We start from the raw sequence: 24133 nt of genomic DNA on the forward strand, positions 1-24133 counted from the left end.
TTTATAGTGTTTTTAAGTCTTCTACACTTTTTTCCCAAAGAACTAACTTTGAAGAGGAACTATTTTTCAGGACATGTTGCTAATTCTAACATTAATAACTTTTATTCTGTTTGTAGCTATTTTCTTAATTATCTCTCAAACCTGTCTAAGTATCTTCATTGTTTCTTATGTCAACTGCTCAAGAATAAGATCTCAGAGTAGTGGTAATCTGCTGATATATGTGTCTGACAAATCTGAGAATGTTTCTCACAGACTTAAATTCTCTAAAACCACATGTTCACATATATTACCTAAAACCTCAAGTGTAAATTTGTTAGCCTTTTTACTAACTGAAACTTACCAAACTTCAGAAATAGCTAATTACTTACGTGTCTTGAGCCTGCAAAGGAAAATTCAGGTGCATTTCTGTATGGAAAAACAGTAACAATTGAAAAAGAGAGGGACTATCCTTAGTGGTCTAGTGGTTAAAAGTCTGCCTTGCAACGTAGGGGATGTGGGTTCAATCCCTGGTTGGGGAACAAAGATCCCATATGCCGCAGAGCAACTAATTCCATGTACCATGTATTGCAACTTAAGATTCTGCATGATACAACAAAGATCCTGCATGCCACAACTAAGACCCAGCACAGCTAAATAAATAAATATTTAAAGAAAAAAAAAAAAAAGAGTTTCTGCCATATTTTTCCCATAGGGCGAAGACTTAATCCACAAAGTCTGGCAAGGGAATTCGAAATGAACAGATATGTCATCCTTTCCATACTTTTTTTCACTAGAAAGCTAAAACACGCTTTAGTCATGACATAGCTGCCGAGGTACAATTTCTTCTCTCTTGACTCAAACCCCATCTGACTGACAAATTCTCCATCACTGCTAGACCCGGCGTCTCCTCATTTGTTGCTATGAAGGCATTCTCAGGATCATTCATTATGCCCCTAGTCTACAACTAAATTGTGACATTTCTGCCTCTACATCATTGCTGAGTCAGTTTTCATTCAGTTCCATTAGAAATTCTCTGCAACTGGGGTGGTTTATTCTCACTTTAATGTCATAATTTTTTATTTAATCTCTTCCTGTTTATTCCAAAATAATGAGTTCTTTAAGACCCCTTTCATGGAAGAATTGACATTTGAGTGAAGATTTAGAGATGATGAGGGAGTTCACCAGAGAGATCATGGGGGTTAAAAGTGCTCCAGGAAGAAGAAACAACTAATGCCAAGGCTGTAGGGTGGGTGCATGACAGGCTCACTCAAGGAAGAGCAAGGAGGCCAGGATTCTTGTGGCAGGGAGAGAGGCAGAGAGGAGTGCAGTATGAGGTCAAAGAGGCAAAGAGGAACTGGGTCATGGAAGACTTTGTGGGCATGAAGTAAAGATTCTTTGTTATTGGTCCACATTCCTTTCCACCTCCCCATAGTGAAATCAGAGATAAAGACAGTGGTCTAGAAACAGAGAGACACAAAGATAAAGACAGAAGTATACAGCTATACATTCAAATATATGTATATGCATATGTGTAGCAGATTTAGTTAGAATTATATTGAAATTCCATGACTTTTTCATGTGCTGTGTTGGAAATCAACATAACAGACATGGTCCCGATCTTGAGATTTATAATTTAAATTATGATTAGATATAAAAATGTAAAACATAACTTTTAAAAGGTATGAAAATCCATCATTAATCATACAAGGCAAGAGCTGCACTGCGTATGTTAATCAATGAAGAATGTCTGAAAAATATTCATTCAAAATATATTTGTTGAGCCAGGCACTATTCCAGATGCTGAAATACAGGAGTGGACTTAAATTCCAGTGAAGGGAGACAGAAAATTAAAATATATATATATATATACATATATAAGAAATAACATTAATAAAATTCATATATAAAGTGATAAATTTCATGCAAAAGAAATTACCAGGGTGAGAGTGATCAAAAGTACTCTGAAGAATAGCATTGTCTGCAATTTAAAGTAGGGTCAACAGGGTGAACTTCACCTTAAAGATACTTCAGCAAAGTTGTGAAGGAAGTGAGGAAGCTGTCACATAGATAATAGAAAGAAGTGTGTTCCAGGCAAAGGGAGTTTCAGTTTTTTGGGTACAGCAGCACTTTTGATTATTTAACTGCAAGACTAAAAAGAATGACTTATTGGCACTGAGGCAAAAATACCAAGTCACCCATGGGAAAAATCAGGTTATCTTAAGATCTGGAAATAGAAAACAGACACAAATTCTGAGCAATAGAAAGTGGGTCTTGATTTTTTTATACCCCAAGAAGTTACTCTTCATGTATAAGGACAATGGGCAGAGATTCTCAAACATGTAAGAACCCAAGAACTATAGAACTCACAACTTCTTCATGAAAAACTGTTTATGAAAACCAAGCAACAATAAAAATAAGTGAGTATTGAAGGAGTTGGATCACAAAGATTAGTGGAAGACGTTAAATACAGACCTAAGGTTGAATGACTGTGTGAATTGTAGCTTCAAAATTGTATATTATAAACATTAACAACTCAAAAATTATTAACTAAGAAAATTCAGAGAGTGGGAGGAAGGGGCAAAAGAAATGTATTTGAGTTCAATTTTTTAGCTGTCAGCTGAATTCTACTGATATTATCTAAAGTTGAAACATAGCTAAGAAAAAAATAATTAACTTTAAAACATTTTATATTTTTTAACTTTAGATCTTTTAGAACTAATAATGTTTATTATGAAGATTCATTTATCTAAAAATTGGTAATAGTTTGTTCCACTTCAGTGTTTTGATTAAAATAATAATGATTACAATTAACTTCTGTTTAAAAAGTTATCTGTATCTCAATTTCCACCATCCATCCATTTTCTGTTTCAATTTATATATGTGCATATACAGATGTCTCAAATGATCAAATGTATACAATGGTTATCTCTGGATAATACCAACTTTTGTTGATCTTTTCCTTGTATTTTTCCATTTTACATAGTCTGTAAATAACAAATTATTATATTTCATAAAAGCAACAAAGTATTTTTGAGACATATAGTCTAATTGGTATTTATTTGCTTAAAGATGAAAACTGCTCCAAACTAGAAGTCCAGTTCTTAACTCTTTAAGGCTTGGTTTATTAAAACTCTTTCAGTTGAAGGAAGATTATTAATAAAGTCCTGACACATTGCTAACCCAAGGCTCTTTACCAGACACCCTGGAATAGACACAGTGGATAACCTCCATGCCTTTGCTTGTAAACTATTGTTCCCCCTACTCATCAGAACAGACTTCTGTCTGAAGGCTGCTAGGGAAGAGGAGCTCAGGAAGGAGGGGACAAATGGAACTGCACAGAACCCCAGGGTATTTATAACCGTTTCTTGTTTTTTTTTTAAATTTGTTTGGCTGCACTGAGTCTTACTTGTGGCATGTGGGATCTAGCTCCCTGACCAGGGATTGAACCTGGGCACCCTGCACTGGGAGCACTGAGTTTTAGCCACTGGACCGCAAGGAAGTCCCACAACCATTTCTTGTATTCCTCTAACGTACCCCAGAGGAGAGAACAAAGTGACCTGGCATCCCACAAGTCAAACTCCCTTGAGGAGGTGGTCTAGTTCTCTGAGGTCTTTTGATTTCAATATTTAAGCCAATATTCCTGAAATCCTCTAGATGTTTGTGGGTTGTTGTTACTGAGTTGTGTTCGGTCACTCAGTCATGTCTGACTCTCTTGTGACCCTATGGATTGTAGCTCGCCAGACTCCTCTATCCATGGGATTCTCCAGGCAAGAATACTGGAGTGGATTGCCATTTCCTTCTCCAGGGGATCGTCCTGACCCAGGAATCAAAGCCCTGTCTCCTGCATTGGCAAGCGGATTCTTTACCACTGAGCCCCTGGGGAAGCTCTGTAATTCCAGTACCCTCGGAGCTATGTCAGCATGAAACCGCATCCCCACATTATTGTCTTCTCCGTAGTGCTGCTGTGCTCCTGGGTAGTAACTTTCCTTTCTATTTCCTTTCTCTCTTTTGCTTTGGTATCAAGCCAAATGGATCTAAATGACCCCAAGTTAAGATGTAGTTTTAGATCAGTCTAAGAACTATCTTAAGGATAGAATCTTAGGGTTGAGGAGAAATCTCCTTACAAAATGTCCTAGATAACTGAAGTTTGAGAAACAGTGGCTGAGTTGTAAAACTGGGAACTTTCTGCCCTGCGTTTGTTACAATAGAAGTGACTCTGTCCCAGAATCTAATTACTACCATTTCCCCCTAAAAAGCACCAGAGCTCCTTGGAGAAGAAAGAGGTTGAGTCTAGGGCTGGGGCATGCAAAGAACTTTCTGTTGCACTAGAAGGTAGGGAGGTGTTTAAAGAATGGTGAAGTCACATATCAAAAGAAAGCAAGAGGAGCTTGAAGGGTGTCCCACTGGCAATTCTGCATTAATTTGAGCATCAAAATAAATAATAACAGTAACAGATTAAAACCTTAGCTGCTTCAACTGTATTCTCATGGTCTCATTCTCACCCTTTCTCCCCACTTTCACCTCTCTCTCCTTTATTTCCTGACCTTTGAACTCTATGCAAGGAAGCAACGTGCTCCCAGTTTTTCTCCTCTTCTGGAGATACATGTGCTCTAACATGTAGAAGTCCAAGTTTTAGTTTTAGGCTTTGGGGTGGTCATAGAGAAAGCAGTCTGTTAACTGAGTTAGGTTCTCTGCCACTGAAACCAACCTAGCATGGTCTAATAGGATGACTGATTAGGTTTGAAAGATCACATTTCTGCTTTTGTAGGTAAAACAGTTGAATACCAGAAACTCCATGTGGTTCAACAACACAGTCCATCCAAGCTCATGGGAGTTTTACATCAAACTCCTTAGTGCCAAACCTCAAGCTGTTTTAAATTGGTTCCCTGTTTTATTCTCTGAGCCTTTTATTGCCTTGGAGGCCTGAAGAGGAAAGGTGATTGATCCACGGGCAGAACACGGGCCTCCCTGATGACATTGCGTAACACCACCTGTATCTCACACCCATCCCCTCCCTCAGAAGCAACGTCACAGACTGAAGGCAGCGCTGGGCCGGGGACCAGAGATGAGTCTTTTCCTGGCTTTCTCATCACCTAGCGGAGGGAAGCTGGAGGAGCTACAACTTCTCTCAGCTGCTTTCCTTCACTGCAAAACAGAGGCTGAATCAAGACTAAGTTGTGTCTGATATCCCTTCCAGTTCTAATAGTTTGCAGCTCTTTTCTTAATAGGACTTGGGGGGTGTGAGTGTAGGGGGAACAACCTGAGAGTAAGTACCATATTTATACATGTATTGGTGTCCTTTATAGAAAGGCACATCCACCAATCAAACAGATCACCAAGGTCAGAGGGGAAAAAATGTACTTTATTAGCTGAAACTGGTGGCTGAGCCAAGCCGAAGACAAACCTCTAGATTCCATGTTATTTAATATGCTTTACTAATCCATAATATGTCATTTTACGTGATTTAGCAAGAAAAACATACTTTAGCTGTTTTTTTCTTTCTTTTATAAATTGCAAGTTTTATTTAGGTGATTATGAAGACTAATCATTTGTTCACAAATCTATGGGCTTCAAATCATGAGTCTCTTTTGAGAATCTGTAAGAAAATGTTTTAAATGCTTCAGCTCTCTGCTACCCAATTATAACAATGCTAAATTTAGTCAGATTTTGGTTTGTCCTTATCTACAGAATGATGACAATCTCTAATTTGGACTTTCCAATATAAGCATTGTTATGAAATCGTCTGTAGTCTAAGATTGCTTAGAAAAGGCAAAAATAACCTTAATTCTTGCAAATCTGTACAACAATATGCAGCATAAAAAGAAGAAAAGGCTCATTGCATAACAACTCACTAGAACAGTGAATATCCTCAAAGTGTCCTTCCAAGGAGTTACCTAGCTTGAAAAACAATTCTAATTTACTCAAGAACACTTAAAAAAAAAAAAAAAAAAAACTGTAACCCCCAGTAAAAATTTTATGAGTAATTCTGGTACAGGCCACACAAGGAACAGAGAAAGTAGTAAGCTATTTAACAGATACGTAGAGGTCACATTTACACCATCAAATAATTAGATCCTTTGGCTATATTTACTCAATCACCTTTTTCACTTATTACAGAGGTCCTTCTTATAGGAAAAACTCAAGCTCCAAGTCATAAACTTCATTTCTGCAAAACCTATGAAAGCTAATGAGCTTTGGGCTAATGACCAACTTACTCTTGTCAAAAATTTCTATGCATGTACACCCACGTACATAAACATTCCCTAGGTAGCCAGAGGCTTTATAATCAATTTCTGAGACATCATCCCCATTTTCTCACCTAAAACAAAATTACTTTCTTTTCTATATTCAATCAGTAGTATATTATATCTTTCTCCTTCTGTATTTCATGCTATATCCAAGTCTTCATTAAATAATTTGGCCCTTTCTGCCATCAGAGCATGAACACTATTTACTAACTTATTTAAAACCAAGGTACACAGCATGAACTGGAGAGCTACTCATTAATACTTCAAGAATTTGAAGAAAGAATTTATGTTATAAAAGATGAAACAGACAGTTAAAGATGAAGTCAACACAGTGAGGTATCCTAAGGTTCCTGCTGGACAGGACTGATTTGGTAAGTCTTCTCTTCCCTTTTTCCTCCTAGGCATAACAGAACTGTCAAGTAGAATCGGTGTTATCTTTTGTTCTCCTTAAGTTTCCATTTCTTTCTCCTCTTTATCTCTGTAGTTGATGTCACAGGTATAGGTCCATTAAATGGTTTTCAAAACTGGATTCCAGTCAATGAAAGTGTCTCTAATGACTGCTTTGAATATTTAGCAGCCTAACATTTACTATTCTTTCCAACATCCTTCTTTTCTAGAATACTTCTTCTGTTTAAAAGGCTTTAAAATTCTTCTATAGATTTTAGGCCCATATCCTTTATTATGGCCACTGGATTTGAATAACTATGAATCTTATAAGTAAAAAATAAACCCAAATTTACTAACACCTAAAAATAATGTGAAGAAGTGTTTTAATGCCTAGCTAAAAACTAGTAGGCACTAAATAAAGTAGTATGAATAAGGACTATCATTCTTGGTCTTCTACAATCAAGCAGATTCTTTGGAGGCTATTTCAATAGGACAACAGTCCCTACTTTAGGGTATATTTCTTAAACGCATGCACGCATAACCTCATTCATTCACTCACTGCATATTTACTGTGCTTCCACTAAGGAGACAGGCACTAGGTCCGTGCTGCAGACACAACAGTGAGCCACAAGGAGACAGGCCATCACTCTCATAGAACTCAAGTTTGTGCAGGAGAAATGACACTAACCAAAGAACTGCTGAACAGAAGTTGGTTGAATTGAATCAGTAGCATCAGTACTATTTTCTGGTTACAGATAAATAACTAGTGTGATAGGAAGGTCTAGATTATGATTATCTATACCACTAGTACCCCACACATTTATTCTGTTTATTTTTCTATATAACCACTTGGAAATTTTCAGCATTAACTACTTGGTTTGTCTCCTGGTTCTGATTCAAGTAGGGAGGAAGAAGAAGGAAACCAGTATATGTATATACAAAGCATGCATGCCTTTCATGTGAGTTCACTTAAGCACTTAACTGCTTCTCACAAATTTGGGAAGAAAAGTATAATTAGCACCATTTTACAGGAGGAGAAACAAGGTTAGTTTAGAAATGCTAACCAACTTGTCTAAGGTCACCCAATAGGTAAGAGCCAGGATTTGAATATCTGTAAAGCCATTTACATCTACATTTATACAGTAAACAATATAATTACAGATATATAAATTTGTACACAGATATAAACATATAAACAATATAGTATATACAAGCACATATATGTATACAGCAAAATAAAATGGTTATTTTTAAAATGCAATTATAAAAATACATTACTTACTGGAAAGTATAGAAGCAGAGACCCAAAAAGGATTGTTTCCAACAGGATAAGGCCCGATGCCCTGATGCTCTGAAAAAAATAACAAAAATAAAAATGTCAATGTTAACTGACATTTCTAGGCATGGAACAATTTACACTCTTGTGACAATGCCTCAAGCAGAACAGCATTCTTTGGTGGGGGTGGATAATTAGAAACTGGCTTATATTTCAGACAGCCAAACTTAACTGAAACATGCAGTAAGACTGACCGTAAAGGTGGGGGTAGACTTAATGATATTGCCAGTGGCTTCATGGAATTTTGTTCTCTAAAATTTTAAACACTATTTAGAAGATCCTGCCAATCTAAGAAATGCCCAGACAAAGAATATCTTGCCTGTGTTTCTGAAACATTGGCGACAAATGCATTTCTGAATGCTATTACTAAACCATTTCACAAATCCTCAGCAATGGTTCCAGTGGATAAAGCAAACATAGGTACAACTTTGGTGTCTCAATGGTACATCTCCCAGCATGTCACAACATGGTCCCCAAAACTCAGTAACAACGTCACTATTGAAATAACATAAATCACATTTAAAACCAGAGGTATCTCACCTTGTGAAATAGTTAAATTATTCACTCAAAATTCAAAAGAATAAGTTGATTTTTCAAATATACTTCCTGATTATTTAAAGTTTGCTAAGCAGATGGTGACTGCAGCCATTGAATTAAAAGACGCTTACTCCTTGGAAGAAAAGTTATGAGCAACCTAGATAGCATATTCAAAAGCAGAGACATTACTTTGCCAACTAAGGTCCGTCTAGTCAAGGCTACGGTTTTTCCAGTAGTCATATATGGATGTGAGAGTTGGACTGTGAAGAAGGCTGAGCGCCGAAGAATTGATGCTTTTGAACTGTGGTGTTGGAGAAGACTCTTGAGAGTCCCTTGGACTGCAAGGAGATCCAACCAGTCCATTCTGCAGGAGATCAGCCCTGGGATTTCTTTGGAGGGAATGATGCTAAAGCTGAAACTCCAGTACTTTGGCCACCTCATGCAAAGAGTTGACTCATTGGAAAAGACTTTGATGCTGGGAGGGATTGGGGGCAGGAGGAGAAAGGGACGACAGAGGATGAGATGGCTGGATGGCATCACTGACTCGATGGACGTGAGTCTGAGTGACCTCCGGGAGTTGGTGATGGACAGGGAGGCCTGGCATGCTGCGATTCATGGGGTCGCAAAGAGTCGGACATGACTGAGCGACTGAACTGAACTGAACTGAACTGAAGCATGGTGGTGGTGGTTTGGTGGTTTAGTAGCTAAGTTGTGTCCGACTCTTGTGACCCCACGTACTGTAGCCCACCAGGCCTCTCTGTCCATGGGATTTTCCAGGCAAGAATATTGGAGTAGGTTGCCATTTCCTTCTCTGTTGCTAATCATGAACATACTCAATAATCTTGAGATATTTTGTTAGACTCAAAACAGCATTATCTTCACAAAGCAAAATGCTTAGAATTGTGGCAAGAAATACAAGACAAAAAAACCAATCTCATTTAGAATAATAAAGTTTGTTTTGATGAGTTCAAATACCAATGCAGAGTAAAGATATCAGTTAAGAATACAAAAATAGGTCATTCTAGAGCACTCGTGTTTTCACTCTGCTGCTGCTGCTGCTACTAAGTCGCTTCAGTTGTGTCCGACTCTGCGCGACCCCATAGACGGCAGCCCACCAGGCTCCCCTGTCCCTGGGATTCTCCAGGCAAGAACACTGGAGTGGGTTGTCATTTTCTTCTCCAACGCATGAAAGTGAAAAGTGAAAGTGAAGTCGCTCACCCCATGGACTGCAGCCTACCAGGCTCTTCTGTCCATGGGATTTGCCAGGCAAGAGTACTGGAGTGGGGTGCCACTGCCTTCTCCGGTGTTTTCACTTAGTGCAAAGTAAAATATATAGACAAATTACACTAGGTGTAAGTATGATATTTTAACAGGGAAATACTTTTAAGTAGTTAAACTAATTTTGCAACAACAAAAAGAGGGTGAAATGCTAAACTACAAATCCATTACATTAAAAAATAAGTGTCAGGAGAGAGCAGCATGGAAACATATACACTACCATAGGTAAAATGGACAGCTGCTGGGAATTTGCTGTATGACTCAGGGAACTCAACCTGGGGCTCTGGGACAACCTAGAGGAGTGGGATTGGGTAGGAGAGAGGTTTGAGAGGGAGGAGACATATATGTACCTGTGCCTGATTCATGCTGATGTATGGCAGAAGCCAGCACAATACTGTAAAGCAATTATTCTTTAATCAAAAATAAATTAGTTTTTAAAAAAAGTGTTAGATAACTAGACAGGGCAGAGAAATAAAATTCTAATTCCTCTTCAAAACACTGGGAAGACATTACTAGGCATAGAAGAATTCTTTATGTAATCCCTCAAAACAACTCAGGGTCTTCATTAATCTAAGAATTTGGGAACAGGGAAATCAGTTTAGTCAGTGAACAGACTTGATTATTTGAGTGGCTTCTCTCTCTTGGTCATTATTTTAGCTAGCAGATGCTCTTAGTGAAAAGAAAACTTCTATCAGCAAGACTTTAAATGGGTTTTGGCTGACAGAATTTCCAACACAACAAATTACATTCATACCTAATTATGAATACTCCATAGTGTAGTTTTAAAACTTGCTCCAAAATGACACTAATTTAGAGTGAGAGTCCAAAATACAATGCAAGACTGCTTATAAAAAAATCTACGCAATATTGTTTGAAAATGAAGGATATAAAAAGAAGCTGTAAAGCTTAGTGGAAAAAACAGACATTGCGGTTAACATTGTCTAAGTTTGAATTATGAAACAACCACTTTAGTTAAGTGATCTTGAACTTCAATGGCCTCTGTGTAAAATGGGTATCCTAATCTTTGTCATATTAAATCTGACATCTTTAATAAAATATGAAGTACACAAAAATGGCTAGCATCATGGCTGACATATAATAAGTAGGTATGCATTCCTCAAGGTAGAAAACACCAGCAGGATTGTGAATTTGAAAACCAGAGGTATATGTAAGTAGCCGTAAAAATTGTTTTAAAGCTTGGAATCCAAAATGACCCCAGAGGAGCCAAAAGCCTGATGGTAGAAAACATAAAAGTTCTTTTTTTTTTTTTAGGGCCAGTGGGTTGTTAGCTATATTGCAACTATCACTATCTCATAACAGTTGTAGTGGTGCACGCGTTTACATATTCTCAGAACAAATAATCTGTCTCCTTTATATCTGGATGTATTAAACAATCTTAATACTTCATTACCTTCCTTCTGCTTGGGTAGAGGAGACCATGATTTCAAATTATAAACTGGAACTCAACAAATGATTCCATAATCAGATGTAAGGCCTGTACAAAATATGTGCTTTGGTTTTTTTTTCCCCAAACACTTGGGCTAAGTTGGTTTTATGGCCTCACTGAAAAAGTGGGTACATAATAGGTGGAACTTCAGGGACAAAGAAGCAATCTCATGCTCCCTGAAACCTTTCCACATTGACTTCCTGTTAAGTGGAAGTTCTTTTAACTGAAACAAAGTACTGTATTTTGTATTTGGTGCTAATGATTAATACATGTTGTAAGTAATACACTGACTTAAGTTCAAAGTCAAGGGCAGGAATCTTTTCCTTAATGTCTCAGTGATAGGATAAGGAAGGAGAGAGGAGGGATTGAAAAACAAGAATGGATAAAAATGATAATGAACAAAATAACAGAGGCCAAGAAAAAATTTGATATCTTTCACAGTTTTCCCTGAGATTGAAATGGTGGTATGGGGGACTCCCCTGGTGGCGCAGCGGTTAAGACTTCGCCTTCCAATGCAGGGGGTGTGGGTTTAATCCCTGGTGGGGAACTTAGATCCCACATGCCTTACTGCCAAAATATCAAAACATGAAACAGAAGCAATATTGTAACAAATTCAATACTTTTTGATAAAATGGTTCATGTTAAAAAATTTTTAAGAAAAAAGAAATGGTGGTATGGAACTCTTTTTAACCAGAGTTGCTAAGTGGAAAACTCTGAAAAATTTTCTTGAAAAATGATAAACAATATACAATATGTTGAACAGTATAATACAGTACTGATTTATATAAATATTATTATAAATATATGTATATTTATACAGTATAATATTTATATAAAACATACATACAAATGAAAACTGTATGTGTTCTATATGTATATACATATATATAATATATAAAAATATCAAATTCAGGTCTGGAGGATACATGCCAAACTGACAAGAATGTACTTTCTTCCCCTGGAGAAGTATACTTGAGGATAGATCAATTTATCTGGAAATATTTTACTTTCTTGAGATATAGTCATGTATTGCTATATGTATTTTAATAATTAAATATAATGAAAAAACATCTAAAATGTGTCAACTCAACTAGTAGAAAATTCTACCACTGGGTATTGCAATATGCAAAGAATTCTAAACAAAGCCCTTCCTAATTAATATCTACTTAATAAATTTTATTCAGTACTGACAACATGCATAAAATGACCAAACAATATGATGCTTTAGGTGAATATAAACCTGGGGGAGCTACTGAGCCTAACTCTGGCTTAGACTTCAGACAGCTTAATAAATATCACTCCAGAGTTTACAACAGATGAGGGCAGATTCTACCTCACTCCACTCCATTCCACTTTCCCCATTTCTTAAACTTTCAGAACTGACCTAAGAAGGTTTACAGCAGTCAGATATCAGATCTGTAGACAAAAGAGAAAGGCTAATCTTACCACACTAATTTTATAAAAATATGTCAAAGTCAATTTCTCAATTCCATAATCTCCAGATGACAAAAGTACAGAGGCATAAGATGAAGCATAGCTTGTTACAGGATTTGCTGAGGATGTAAGCACCCAAGGAAGCTGAGTTACTGGAAGTAATAAGATGATAAAAATGCTCAAGTCAGAACTTTTAAAAATAACTAAAATAGCTTGAAATTATTTTCTTGATCCTATAGGGGCTAACTCCTTCATTTATAATTGTTAAACATTTTTCAACCACTGGGGCAATTAATGTATATCTTGCTAAAACAGTGCAGCTATTTTTGATCATAGCTGATACCTTCAGCCTTGCAGCAATTAAAGTTTCTTTCCATTACAAAAGGAACCTCTGAGCATGAAGACATTTTTTATACAGCTGGGTTTCAGGATGTAAGATGAAAATATAAGAAAGCAAGAGAATTCAATTCTGCAAAGAACGAACTAGCACAGCTCTGGATCATAAACCAAGACTCTATAATTGTATATCATTTACAGAAAGAATTAGCCATTCGGACAGGAGAATAGTCTCACAAGCTGCACTTTTTCTTTTGATTCATCTATTTCTGTAGAGAAAACCACAGACGGAGATTACAAATGAAACCCAATAGCCACCTGATGAAATAAGTAGACCACAATAAATTGGAGACACGATGTGAAAAGCAAACCTGAAAAGAATCCTCACACTGAGAGGTATACGAATGCTATTTTCAATAATTTTACTTACAGTTATATCAATGGATGAGAACAAACACATCCAGTTTGACAGACTATTGCAATTAGTTTGTCTTAAGAAGATCTGTGATGAAACACTGAAAAACCAATCAGATTTAGAAAACTATGTCAAGGAACAACTGCTCAAAATGTGGTTAGTTAAAAATCAATAGTAGTTTTTCAGAAGAATTCACAACAGTAAAAAAAAAAAAAAAAGGTTTAGAAAAGCAGAAGAAAATGGTCAGGATAGTGATTTCCAAAACTGAAATATAAGTAACTCAGATGATTATAAATCTGTGGAATAAAACACATGGGCTTATATCCAGATGGTTTGAAATCTCAGCATCTGCTGCTCACTCGCTATGTGACCATGGGCAAGTTGCTTGAGCCTCATCTTCTTCATTTATAAATGGATATAGTGATGCCAACTGTGAAGGACTGCTGTAAAGATTTGTAATCATGCTGCCCAACACAGAGCAGGTTCTCAGTCAATGAAAGTTCATCAGCCTTTCATGGACAGATATAAGTGGGGTCAACACATCTAAGCCCACTCTAGCCGATGAGTGACATACAGGGTCCTGTCATCCAAAGCTGCTGGTCCCACGTCAGGGTGATGTCCTCTGTGTATCCAATCTGATCCTCTTACCCAAAGGAACAGGACTGAATGTTATAGTATACTAACAAAAATATGCAGCACTATTAGAATATTTAAACATGAGCTACAACTAAGGAATTTGGTTGATATTATTTCTAAAAGAGGCTAGTCAATGTAAAATTTCTGACAGTTTTATGAAAACATTAAAACAAACTATGACATGGCTTTAATTATTTTAATTTCTAAGATTCACAAGAAAGTCCATTTTTGTATGTTATAGTAATATGCAGTGGTGCTGTTTAAGACCTTTTAGAAAAATAAGTTTACCCAAAATAAAATTCAGAGTAATGAATATATATAGTTTCATACTGTTTAAAATAGTATAGCACACTAAATAAAGAAAAAGTCAATGATATTTTATAAATGTGAAAAAAGAAATAACCAGTAGTTCATTATTAGTTATGGTTCACCATTTATTGAGGGGCACAAACATCTCTGGTTGCTCTTGCAGGATTTGAAACAGTTACCCATTCTCTTTGCTTTGTTTCACATAATGCAGACAGTTAGAAGTGTCCCCCCCGCCCCGCCCCGCCAGTGTCTCATCTTTAGGGAGTTCAGTGCCTGATTTTTCACTTAAAGTTGTTGACACTAAACTGCTATTGCAGAGATGCAGAATAAGTTAGATGCATAAGAAGAAAGATTCTGGATCACTTCTACTCAGTCAAGCTCATCCGTCTGTGCTTATGTCCAAAGCACTTCCTACCAGACTCCATCATCCCCCCAAGTCAGCCCCTCCCCCAACAAAAGGCCACTGGAACGCAGTCCCAAACTGTGGGCCATCATGTCCTGATTTGGCCTCATTTTTCCCATAGCTTCTTTGCAAAAATAGCAGCTACTTCTCTGTAATCGATCTGCAACCTCCAATTTCCTTTCTTCAATACTAAAAAATAGAATAACTCATATATCACAAAATGGAGATGAATTCTCTAAGTGTCAAAAAAGCACACAGAAGTGAGTGGTGTAGACCGAAATATTACAAAGACTCTTGCCTTGAAAAGGATTGCTTAAGTGGCAATAAATTAATAAAGCAAAATATGTCATTTGCTCAGCTTTCCATTATTGATTAAAAGCCATTGAGATTAATGGATGTATTTTCAAATAAAAAGTAGATCATTGAAAGAAATTCCTCCTCATGAAAGTGGAATGGAATGATAATTAAAACATAAAATAATAAAGTGCTTTAAAATTTCACAGTAACGAGACAAAATACTTTACTTTTTTAAATATCAATCTTTGTTACACTGAGGTTAGCTCAAATATCATCTAGTGTGACACAAGTCATTTTTTTAAACTTAAGAGTATTTTATACTCAGAGAAATTGAAGAAACTTGACAAATTATTGCTCAGTTTCACTTGATTGCTAAGTATCAACAGAGCTAAGCAATCTTTCTTTATCATTTAAAACTTCTAATCTCAGATTTCTATTTTAATTTTGTATTTTGAACACTGTGATCTGTAAGGTGACTACTTTAAAATACTACTGCTCACACATAGGCAATAGAGTTCATCAGATATTAGCTGGACAACATCAGCTCTTCCTGGGCTTCTTAAACAGGAAAAAAATTGTGAGAATGGGAACAGAATTGCTTAGAACTGTTAAGCTTATCTTTAACACACTGTCTATCTTCCAAAGCATGTTTGGAAATGCACAGAATAACTAGACAGAGTGTAAAACAAAGAAATATTTCATACTGTATCTAATATTTGGAAATAGTCTAAACATTCTAAAACTTGTTTATGTTCCTTACTTTATACTCCAAAAGTTTCCATCTGACAAGACATTTACAAATATACAAAGAATGATGAACATTTCAGTGAACAAACCAATAGATGACTTAATACATTTGCAAGAGATGCTCCCTATTTGTAAGAAAAGTAAGCAGTTCAGAAGTTTAAAATAGCAGTATAAGGGACTTCCTGGCAGTCCAGTGGTTAAGACTTCACCTTCCAATGCAAGGGGTATGGATTTGATCCCTGGTCAGGGAGCTAAGATACTACATGCCTCTTGGTCAAAAATCTAAAACATAAAACAGAAGCAATATTGTAACAAATTTAATAAAAACCTTAAAAATGGTCCAAACTTAAAAAAAAACCTAAAAAAAAAAAATAGCAGTATTATATCTGACAGGCAAAAACAGGCAGGTTATAAAAGTGTCGTGGGAAAACAAGTGCTATTTAGATGCAAAGGTGATGTAGAAAGGAATTCAAAACTCAATCGCTAAAATAGTATAAATATTTGAAGAGTAGACGAAGTAAATTGGATCTTACTTTCACCAAACTTGGAAGCACTGAGAAGAACGATGAAATGGGTAGTAGGAAATTCAGTCCACATACAGTGTATCACCCAAACTTGTTTAGCAAAAGACAAAGTGAAAGGAAATGGGAGTCATATTAATTAACTAACATCCTGCTTACATTCTGATTGTCAATTCTAACCATTTGTTTCACTAAAATCTGCTGTTTCAGTTAGTCTTAATGTTTACTAGCAAATCATAACATGTATAATAACTACTTGATATTTTAGAGTTTTCTATTTTTGAATATGGTTCATGAAAGATTTTCAATAATAAGTTCGTAAGTTTTAATTAGAAATAAATGCTAACCCTTCAATACAGAATTCAAAAAGGTCACGCTAACTGAGGTTTCCTTTCATTATTCTTCTATCTTCTCTCTGTTGGATCCCACTTATTTATGCTTTGCTCTAAAATGTATTATATAAATGCATTAGGATTAGATTATCAACTGAAAAAGATACAAGAGAAATAATTAAGAACAAGCAGAAACTTGACAGTGGATAATTACTGAAAAATTAAAACAATGTTATAAAACCAAAAATTAGAAAAAGTTTTACAACATAATAGATTTTTTAAAAAGCAATTGTGTTTAACCTCATTGAAGGTTAAACTATTACTAAAGCAGTTTTCTATAAGCAATTGATATTTGAAGCTTTTAAAAGTAATGACTGCAAACCTTCAGCTTAAACCTCTTTTAGGAGCTCCAGCCCCCTATTTTCAGTTGGCTGTAAAACAGTTCTACTTGAATGACTGATAGGCGTCTCAAACTCAAGATTTCCAAAACTAAATTCTTCCATTCTCCAATCTGTTTTTCTCTTCATGTTTTCCATCCTGGTTAATGGTAACTGATTAATCTATTTTATAGTCAAACCATACAAAATATACAAAGTAGAAATAGAAGTGGTTTTTATGAAATATTGGTTTTGTGAAGTCACTCAGTCATGTCTAACTTTTTGTGACCCCATGGACTGTAGCCTGCCAGGCTCCTCCATCCATGGGATTTTCCAGGCAAGAACACTGGAGTGGGTTGCCATTTCCTTCTCCAGAGGATCTTCCTGACCCAGGGTTCGAACCCAGGTCTCCTGCATTGCAGACTCTTTATCATTTGAGCTACCAGGCTTTTACATTTGGTATTTTCCAGAATCCCCTCCAAATTCTGTTGACCAACCATCTCACTAAGTAATGAGCAAGAAGTGTGCTGTGTGTGCTAAATCACTCAGTCTGTCCAACTCTTTGTGACCCCATGGACTGCAGCCCATCAGGCTCCTCTGTCCATCAGGATTCTCCAGGTAAGAATACCAGAGTGAGTTTCCATGCCCTCCTACAGGGGATCTTCCCCACCCAGGGATCAAACCCAGGTCTCCCACATTGCAGCCAGATTCTTTATTGTTTTAGCCAACTAGGGAAGCCCAAGAATACTGGAGTGGGTAGCCTATTACTTCTCCAGGGGATCTTCCCGACCTAGGAATGGAACCAAGGTCTCCTGTACTGCAGACAGATTCTTTACCAGTTGAGCTGCAGGTAACCAAATAAATGGTTAATCTGAAAAGCAACATGCAGGTTGATCCACTTTCAAGTGAAGAGGAAATTTTTCACTTTTAATCCACAGTCTCCTCTATAATGTAGAGAAATTATTAAGCAGTCAAAATCTTAACTAGAGTAGGTAGGAGGAAGAAAAAGGAGAGAGAAGAGAAGCAGAAGAAACCATCTCTTTACGTTTAGTTCAATAGTCTACCAGTTCTAAGTCCAGGGTAAAATGGGTGGGGCTGATGGGATGGATGGAGATAGAAGAGCACTCAGGAGTAGGTGAGGTCACTATGCTCTGGGCTTTCTCAGAGCTGCCTTCCTCTGTATTCACTCTTGCCTTCATCTCATTGCATCAGAAAACAAACACCTTCATGTCACCTTTTCTGTCATTTCTCCAGGCCTGCCCTCTTCAAGGCAGGCATATATTTCAAAGAAATTCCCTTATTCCTCCTAATCCCCAACTGGTAATATCTTCCATGTCTTAAATCTTACCCATTCTTAGGGATATCTTAAATGCCAATTAGAGTGCTAGAGTAATAATTTAATGGTTGCTCCTCCAAGTAGGACTTGGAAGACCAAGTATATGGTCAACACTTAATGCCTGAAGGCAAAGACCTTGAACTCTGAAAGTTAAGAGTGAAGCTGTTAGCACACTGGGCCTCAGTGGTGGCTCCAAACCTCACTGGCGGTGACTGTTTCCTCTGAGACTGTTCTGATAAGGAAGCAGACCAAGGTACCTACATTCATTCAATCAGAAACTGGAATGCAGAGGTTCCTTTCAGGAATAAAAGGGACCCATCACCTTTATCTTCTGTTGAAGATTTTTTAAAGAAGTAGTTCAGATTTCAAAAAAGTCTTTTCTTCCCAGTTGTGCACATAAATTCCATCAGGAGTCAGTCTAAATAACCATAACTTCCACATATCTGTGCCTCAGAAAATCCCCTAAGCCTTTGTTGAATGCAGGCTAAACGAAGAGGTTTGCTTCCCTTTCTTCTTTCTGTCTTTGAAGCAGAAGTTGGATGATAAGGCAGGTGCCTCTGAAATCCAGCTTTCATCATGTGACAGGATTCACAACATACTGTGTGTGTGCAACTTCAAGGTCCTGAACAGCAGCTCCCTTCCACCCCCATAAATACGCCCCGATTACTATAGTTTTCTCCTTGTTTCTTTTTGGACCACATTTTTCAAATCATGAAAGAGATATAAATGCATAAACTCTGGGAATGAAAATACCAACTGAGGAGAATGGGGAATAAATCATGAACCACTGTACTGGGTAGAACAGAGACCTGAAAGTATATCCAGCAGTGCTGAGTCACTCGTTCCATGGCATTTTCCCCAAAGGCACATCTCACTTTCACAAGATGTTGATAATAAAAGTGGTAGTAACAACAGTGACAACAATAACAATGATGTCAGTTGAATTTCTGTGCCAGATGTTATTCTAGGCACTTTATATAATATTAATTAACCCTCACAAAAATATTGAACCCTCATGACAAATAGTAGGAACTATTTGTAGTAGGTACTATTGCTATCCCCACTTTATAAATGAGGCAGCTGAGGTTTAATGGGGCTGAGAAACTTGTCCAAGGAAACTGACATTACATAATGGTATCGCTCAGCCTTGTCCCTATCACTTTGAAAATCCAACTTTTAAAGCTATCGTTTAAAATAGCATTGGATAGCAGCTCCTGAAGCAACCTTTACTAACCTCCCACTGAAATGTAAAGACGCATGTGAAATAGAAAATCACAAGTCTGCTGTGAATAGGAAATTAAAAGCAGAAATACAAACAGAAATAAAAATGAGAAAAAGTACTTACTCTCACAAGCAATTGGGAAATAGAAATTTAAAATATCTCATTTTTAATCTGTTAGACTAAAAAAGTTAAAAAGAATGATAATATCAGTTACTGGTTAGAATTCTAGGAGATGGGCACTTTCATGCTCATAGAAACAGAAATAGATGAAGCCCTTGATAACGCAGTTTTGAAGTATCAACATCTTAAGTGTCTGTACTTGATTACACCAGCCACACAAAGGGGTTTGTCTTTAAGGATTACTTGCATGTTTGCACAAAAATATATGCACAAGAAAGTTTACCAAAGCATTAGTGGTATAATATCTAGTAAATAAATTGAAACAAATGAAATATCAATAACAGAGAATATACCAGTAGTTTTACTGGTTCAGCCATATGACATGATATAATGAAGCTCTTTAAAATATGAGAAAAATACATATATACAGGCAGAAAAAAAAGGTTCAAAGATTTTTAGAATTAATTTTTAAATAAAAAATCTTTATTAGTGAGAGGCATAGTATGAGTGTATGTGCATGGATCAAACCCTTGATTCTACAAATTTTCTGGGAAGAGAAGTAGAAGCGAGAGGAAATGGAGGGCCTTTTACTTACTGCTTTTATATTTTTCTTTATGTTAATTTTGTACAACACTGTATTCACTTATTATTCAAGTAAAGATCAACTGAAAATCCTTATGCCAAAAGAGGAAGGAAAGAAGAAAGAAGAAGAAGGATGAAAGGAGAGAGATGGACAGATACTCAGTTTCAGTTCAGTCGCTCACTCGTGTCCGACTCTTTGCAACCCCATGAATCACAGCACGCCAGGCCTCCCTGTCCATCACCATCTCCTGGAGTTCACTCAGACTCACGTCCATCTAGTCTGTGATGCCATCCAGCCGTCTCATCCTGTCGTCCCCTTCTCCTCCTGCCCCCAATCCCTCCCAGCATCAGAGTCTTTTCCAATGAGTCAACTCTTTGCATGAGGTGGCCAAAGTACTGGAGTTTCGAGTCTACTTAAAGGTACTTAACCACAAGCTTCAAGAGGAGAACTATTCAAAAATCACCTCAAGGGTCTGACCTTTAGTACACATTTATATTTATGGGGGAAGAAAGTGAAGATGGAAAGAAAGAAATGGAAACAGTAAAGCCTAGAGAAAAAGGCAATAAACAAAAATTTTTCATGTAAAAGAAAATTCACAATTCCAATATCTACCAGAGTGAAATTTAAGGTGAAAAAGCATGAAAAAAAAAGAAAAGGAGGAAAAGGACATTTAATATCAGTCACTGTTACCACATTCTAGCAAACTGCAACAGTCAAAACCTTGAACCAAGTGAGAGGCCTGGACCTCAGAGCCCTGCTTCCCCTCAGCCCTGTCCAGCACCCTGTCCCGTAAGATTACGATGCTCCAGCCAACCTGGCCACTCTTCAGTCCACAGATGCAGCTGCTCCTGCCTTCTGGCTGTCAGAGCACATCCTCTTCCCTCACCCTTGCTTGTTTCTACCAGGCTCCCTAACCCTCACCTGGCTCGCATCAACTCATTCCTCAGGTGTTAGTTTCACTGACTTTTCACACAATATAGGGCTTCCCTGGTGGCTCAGACGGTAAAGAATCTGCCTGCGATGCAGGAGATCCAGATTCGATCCCTAGGTTGGGAAGATCCCCTGGAGAAAGGAATGGCAACCCACTCCAGTACTCCTGCCTGGAAAATTCCATGGACATAGGAGCCTGGCAGGCTACAGTCCATGGGGTCGCAAAGAGTTAAACATGACTGAGCGACAAACACTTTCACTTTTCACTCACTGTAACACACAACGCAGTAGACACAGGAGTTTCAGAGAACTAATCAGACTGTGTAAGTTTCAACATTTTACACTAACTGCACAGAGTACCTCCATGAATGGCACACTTATCACAACTAAAATTAATGAGGAAAGCAACTTCCAGAAGCATTACTTTCTAAAAGAAAGAACATCCACCATAAATACACTGCCCAAATCTTAGTGGTGAGGCAGGAATTAAGTAGCCACACAATAAGGACATCCGATAGTAGCAGTGGGATTTCTATTAAAGACAATGAGGTATAAAGACTGGAAGCAGGACAATGAGGCAACATTGTGATCTGCCAGGAAGTTGTCTCAAAGAAGTAATCGGCATCATACAGAAGATTTAGTTATAAGAATATTCGTTCCACACACAGAATTATTCATGTCGGGACGAAATTAGGGGTAATCCAAATCCCAGAAAGTTGGCAAATGGTAAAATAAATCATGATATACTCTATGATATACTGAATTTTATTATGTCATAAAATTCAAAGTTTGGGGGCACACTTAATGATGTAAGAGTTTAAGATTATAATTTATGTATATGAAATTAAACGTTTAAAGATTAAACATTTAATGATGTAAGAGTTTAAGATTATAATTTATGTATATGAAATTAAATGTTTAAAAAACTAAATTGTGGACTTACAGGAAATGATGTAAGAGTTTAAGATTATAATTTATGTATATGAAACTAAATGTTTAAAAAACTAAATTGTGGACTTACAGGAAATTTTTACATTATTACTTAAAATTTTCAGTCTTTTCCAAACTATAAAATACACTGATTTTTACAGTACAGAACAGTTTAAAACTCTAGTCTCTGCTTGCCCAGGAATGTTTCTGATTTTTTTTTATTTTTTTTTATTTTTATTTTTTTTTATTTTTTTTTTTATTTATTTTTAATTTTTACTTTACAATTCTGTATTGGTTTTGGCATAGATTGACATGAATCCACCACAGGTGTACATGCGTTCCCAAACATGAACCCCCCTCCCACCCCCCTCCCCACAACATCTCTCTGGGTCATCCCCGCGCGTCAGCCCCAAGCGTGTCATATCCTGCATCAGACATAGACTGGCATTTCGATTCTTACATGTTATTATACATGTTTCAATGCCATTCTCCCAAATCATCACACCCTCTCCCTCTCCCTCTGAGTCCAAAAGTCCGCTATACACATCTGTGTCTCTTTTGCTGTCCTGCATACAGGGTCATCATTGCCATCTTCCTAAATTCCATATATATGTGTTAGTATACTGTATTGGTGTTTTTCTTTCTGGCTCACTTCACTCTGTATAATCGGCTCCAGTTTCATCCATCTCAGCAGAACTGATTCAAATGTATTCTTTTTAATGGCTGAGTAATACTCCATTGTGTATATGTACCACAGCTTTCTTATCCATTCATCTACTGATGGACATCTAGGTTGTTTCCATGTCCTGGCTATTATAAACAGTGCTGCGATGAACATTGGGGTACATGTGTTTCTTTCAATTCTGGTTTCCTCTGTGTGTATGCCCAACAGTGGGATTGCTGGGTCATAAGGCATTTCTATTTGCAATTTTTTAAGGAATCTCCACACTGTTCTCCATAGTGGCTGTACTAGTTTGCACTCCCACCAACAGTGTAGGAGGGTTCCCTTCTCTCCACACCCTCTCCAGCATTTATTGCTTGCAGATTTTTGGATCGCAGACATTCTGACTGGTGTGAAGTGGTACCTCATTGTGGTTTTGATTTGCATTTCTCTTATAATGAGTGATGTTGAGCATCTTTTCATGTGTTTGTTAGCCATCCGTATGTCTTCTTTGGAGAAATGTCTATTTAGTTCTTTGGCCCATTTTTTTATTGGGTCGTTTATTTTTCTGGAATTGAGCTGCAGGAGTTGCTTGTATATTTTTGAGATTAGTTGTTTGTCAGTTGCTTCATTTGCTATTATTTTCTCCCATTCGGAAGGCTGTCTTTTCACTTTGCTTATGTTTTCCTTTGTTGTGCAGAAGCTTTTAATTTTAATTAGATCCCATTTGTTTATTTTTGCTTTTATTTCCAGAATTCTGGGAGGTGGATCATAGAGGATCCTGCTGTGGTTTATGTCAGAGAGTGTTTTGCCTATGTTCTCCTCTAAGAGTTTTATAGTTTCTGGTCTTACATTTAGATCTTTAATCCATTTTGAGTTTATCTTTGTGTGCGGTGTTAGAAAGTGATCTAGCTTCATTCTTTTACAAGTGGTTGACCAGTTTTCCCAGCACCACTTGTTAAAGAGATTGTCTTTACTCCATTGTATATTCTTGCCTCCTTTGTCAAAGATAAGGTGTCCATATGTATGTGGATTTATCTCTGGGCTTTCTATTTTGTTCCATTGATCTATATGTCTGTCTTTGTGCCAATACCATACTGTCTTGATGACTGTGGCTTTGTAGTAGAGCCTGAAGTCAGGCAAATTGATTCCTCCAGTTCCATCCTTCTTTCTCAAGATTGCTTTGGCTATTCGTGGTTTTTTGTATTTCCATACAAATCTTGAAATTATTTGTTCTAGTTCTGTGAAAAATATCGCCGGTATCTTGATAGGGATTGCATTGAATTTGTAGATTGCTTTGGGTAATATACTCATTTTCACTATATTGATTCT

At 37.0% G+C, this 24133-nt stretch overlaps 1 protein-coding gene across 1 annotated transcript in view; it reads right to left on the reverse strand.

Moving 5' to 3' along the window:
• GPR158 (G protein-coupled receptor 158) overlaps positions 1-24133 on the reverse strand; it is a 303836-nt gene that overhangs the window by 81436 nt on the left and 198267 nt on the right. The window contains exon 5 of the mRNA XM_040248562.1: positions 7897-7965. Coding sequence (XP_040104496.1) covers positions 7897-7965 — 69 coding nt within the window. The remainder of the gene's footprint in view (positions 1-7896; positions 7966-24133) is intronic.

Source organism: Oryx dammah, unplaced genomic scaffold (assembly GCF_014754425.2).
Source record: "Oryx dammah isolate SB20612 unplaced genomic scaffold, SCBI_Odam_1.1 HiC_scaffold_10, whole genome shotgun sequence".
Lineage (NCBI taxonomy): Eukaryota > Metazoa > Chordata > Mammalia > Artiodactyla > Bovidae > Oryx > Oryx dammah.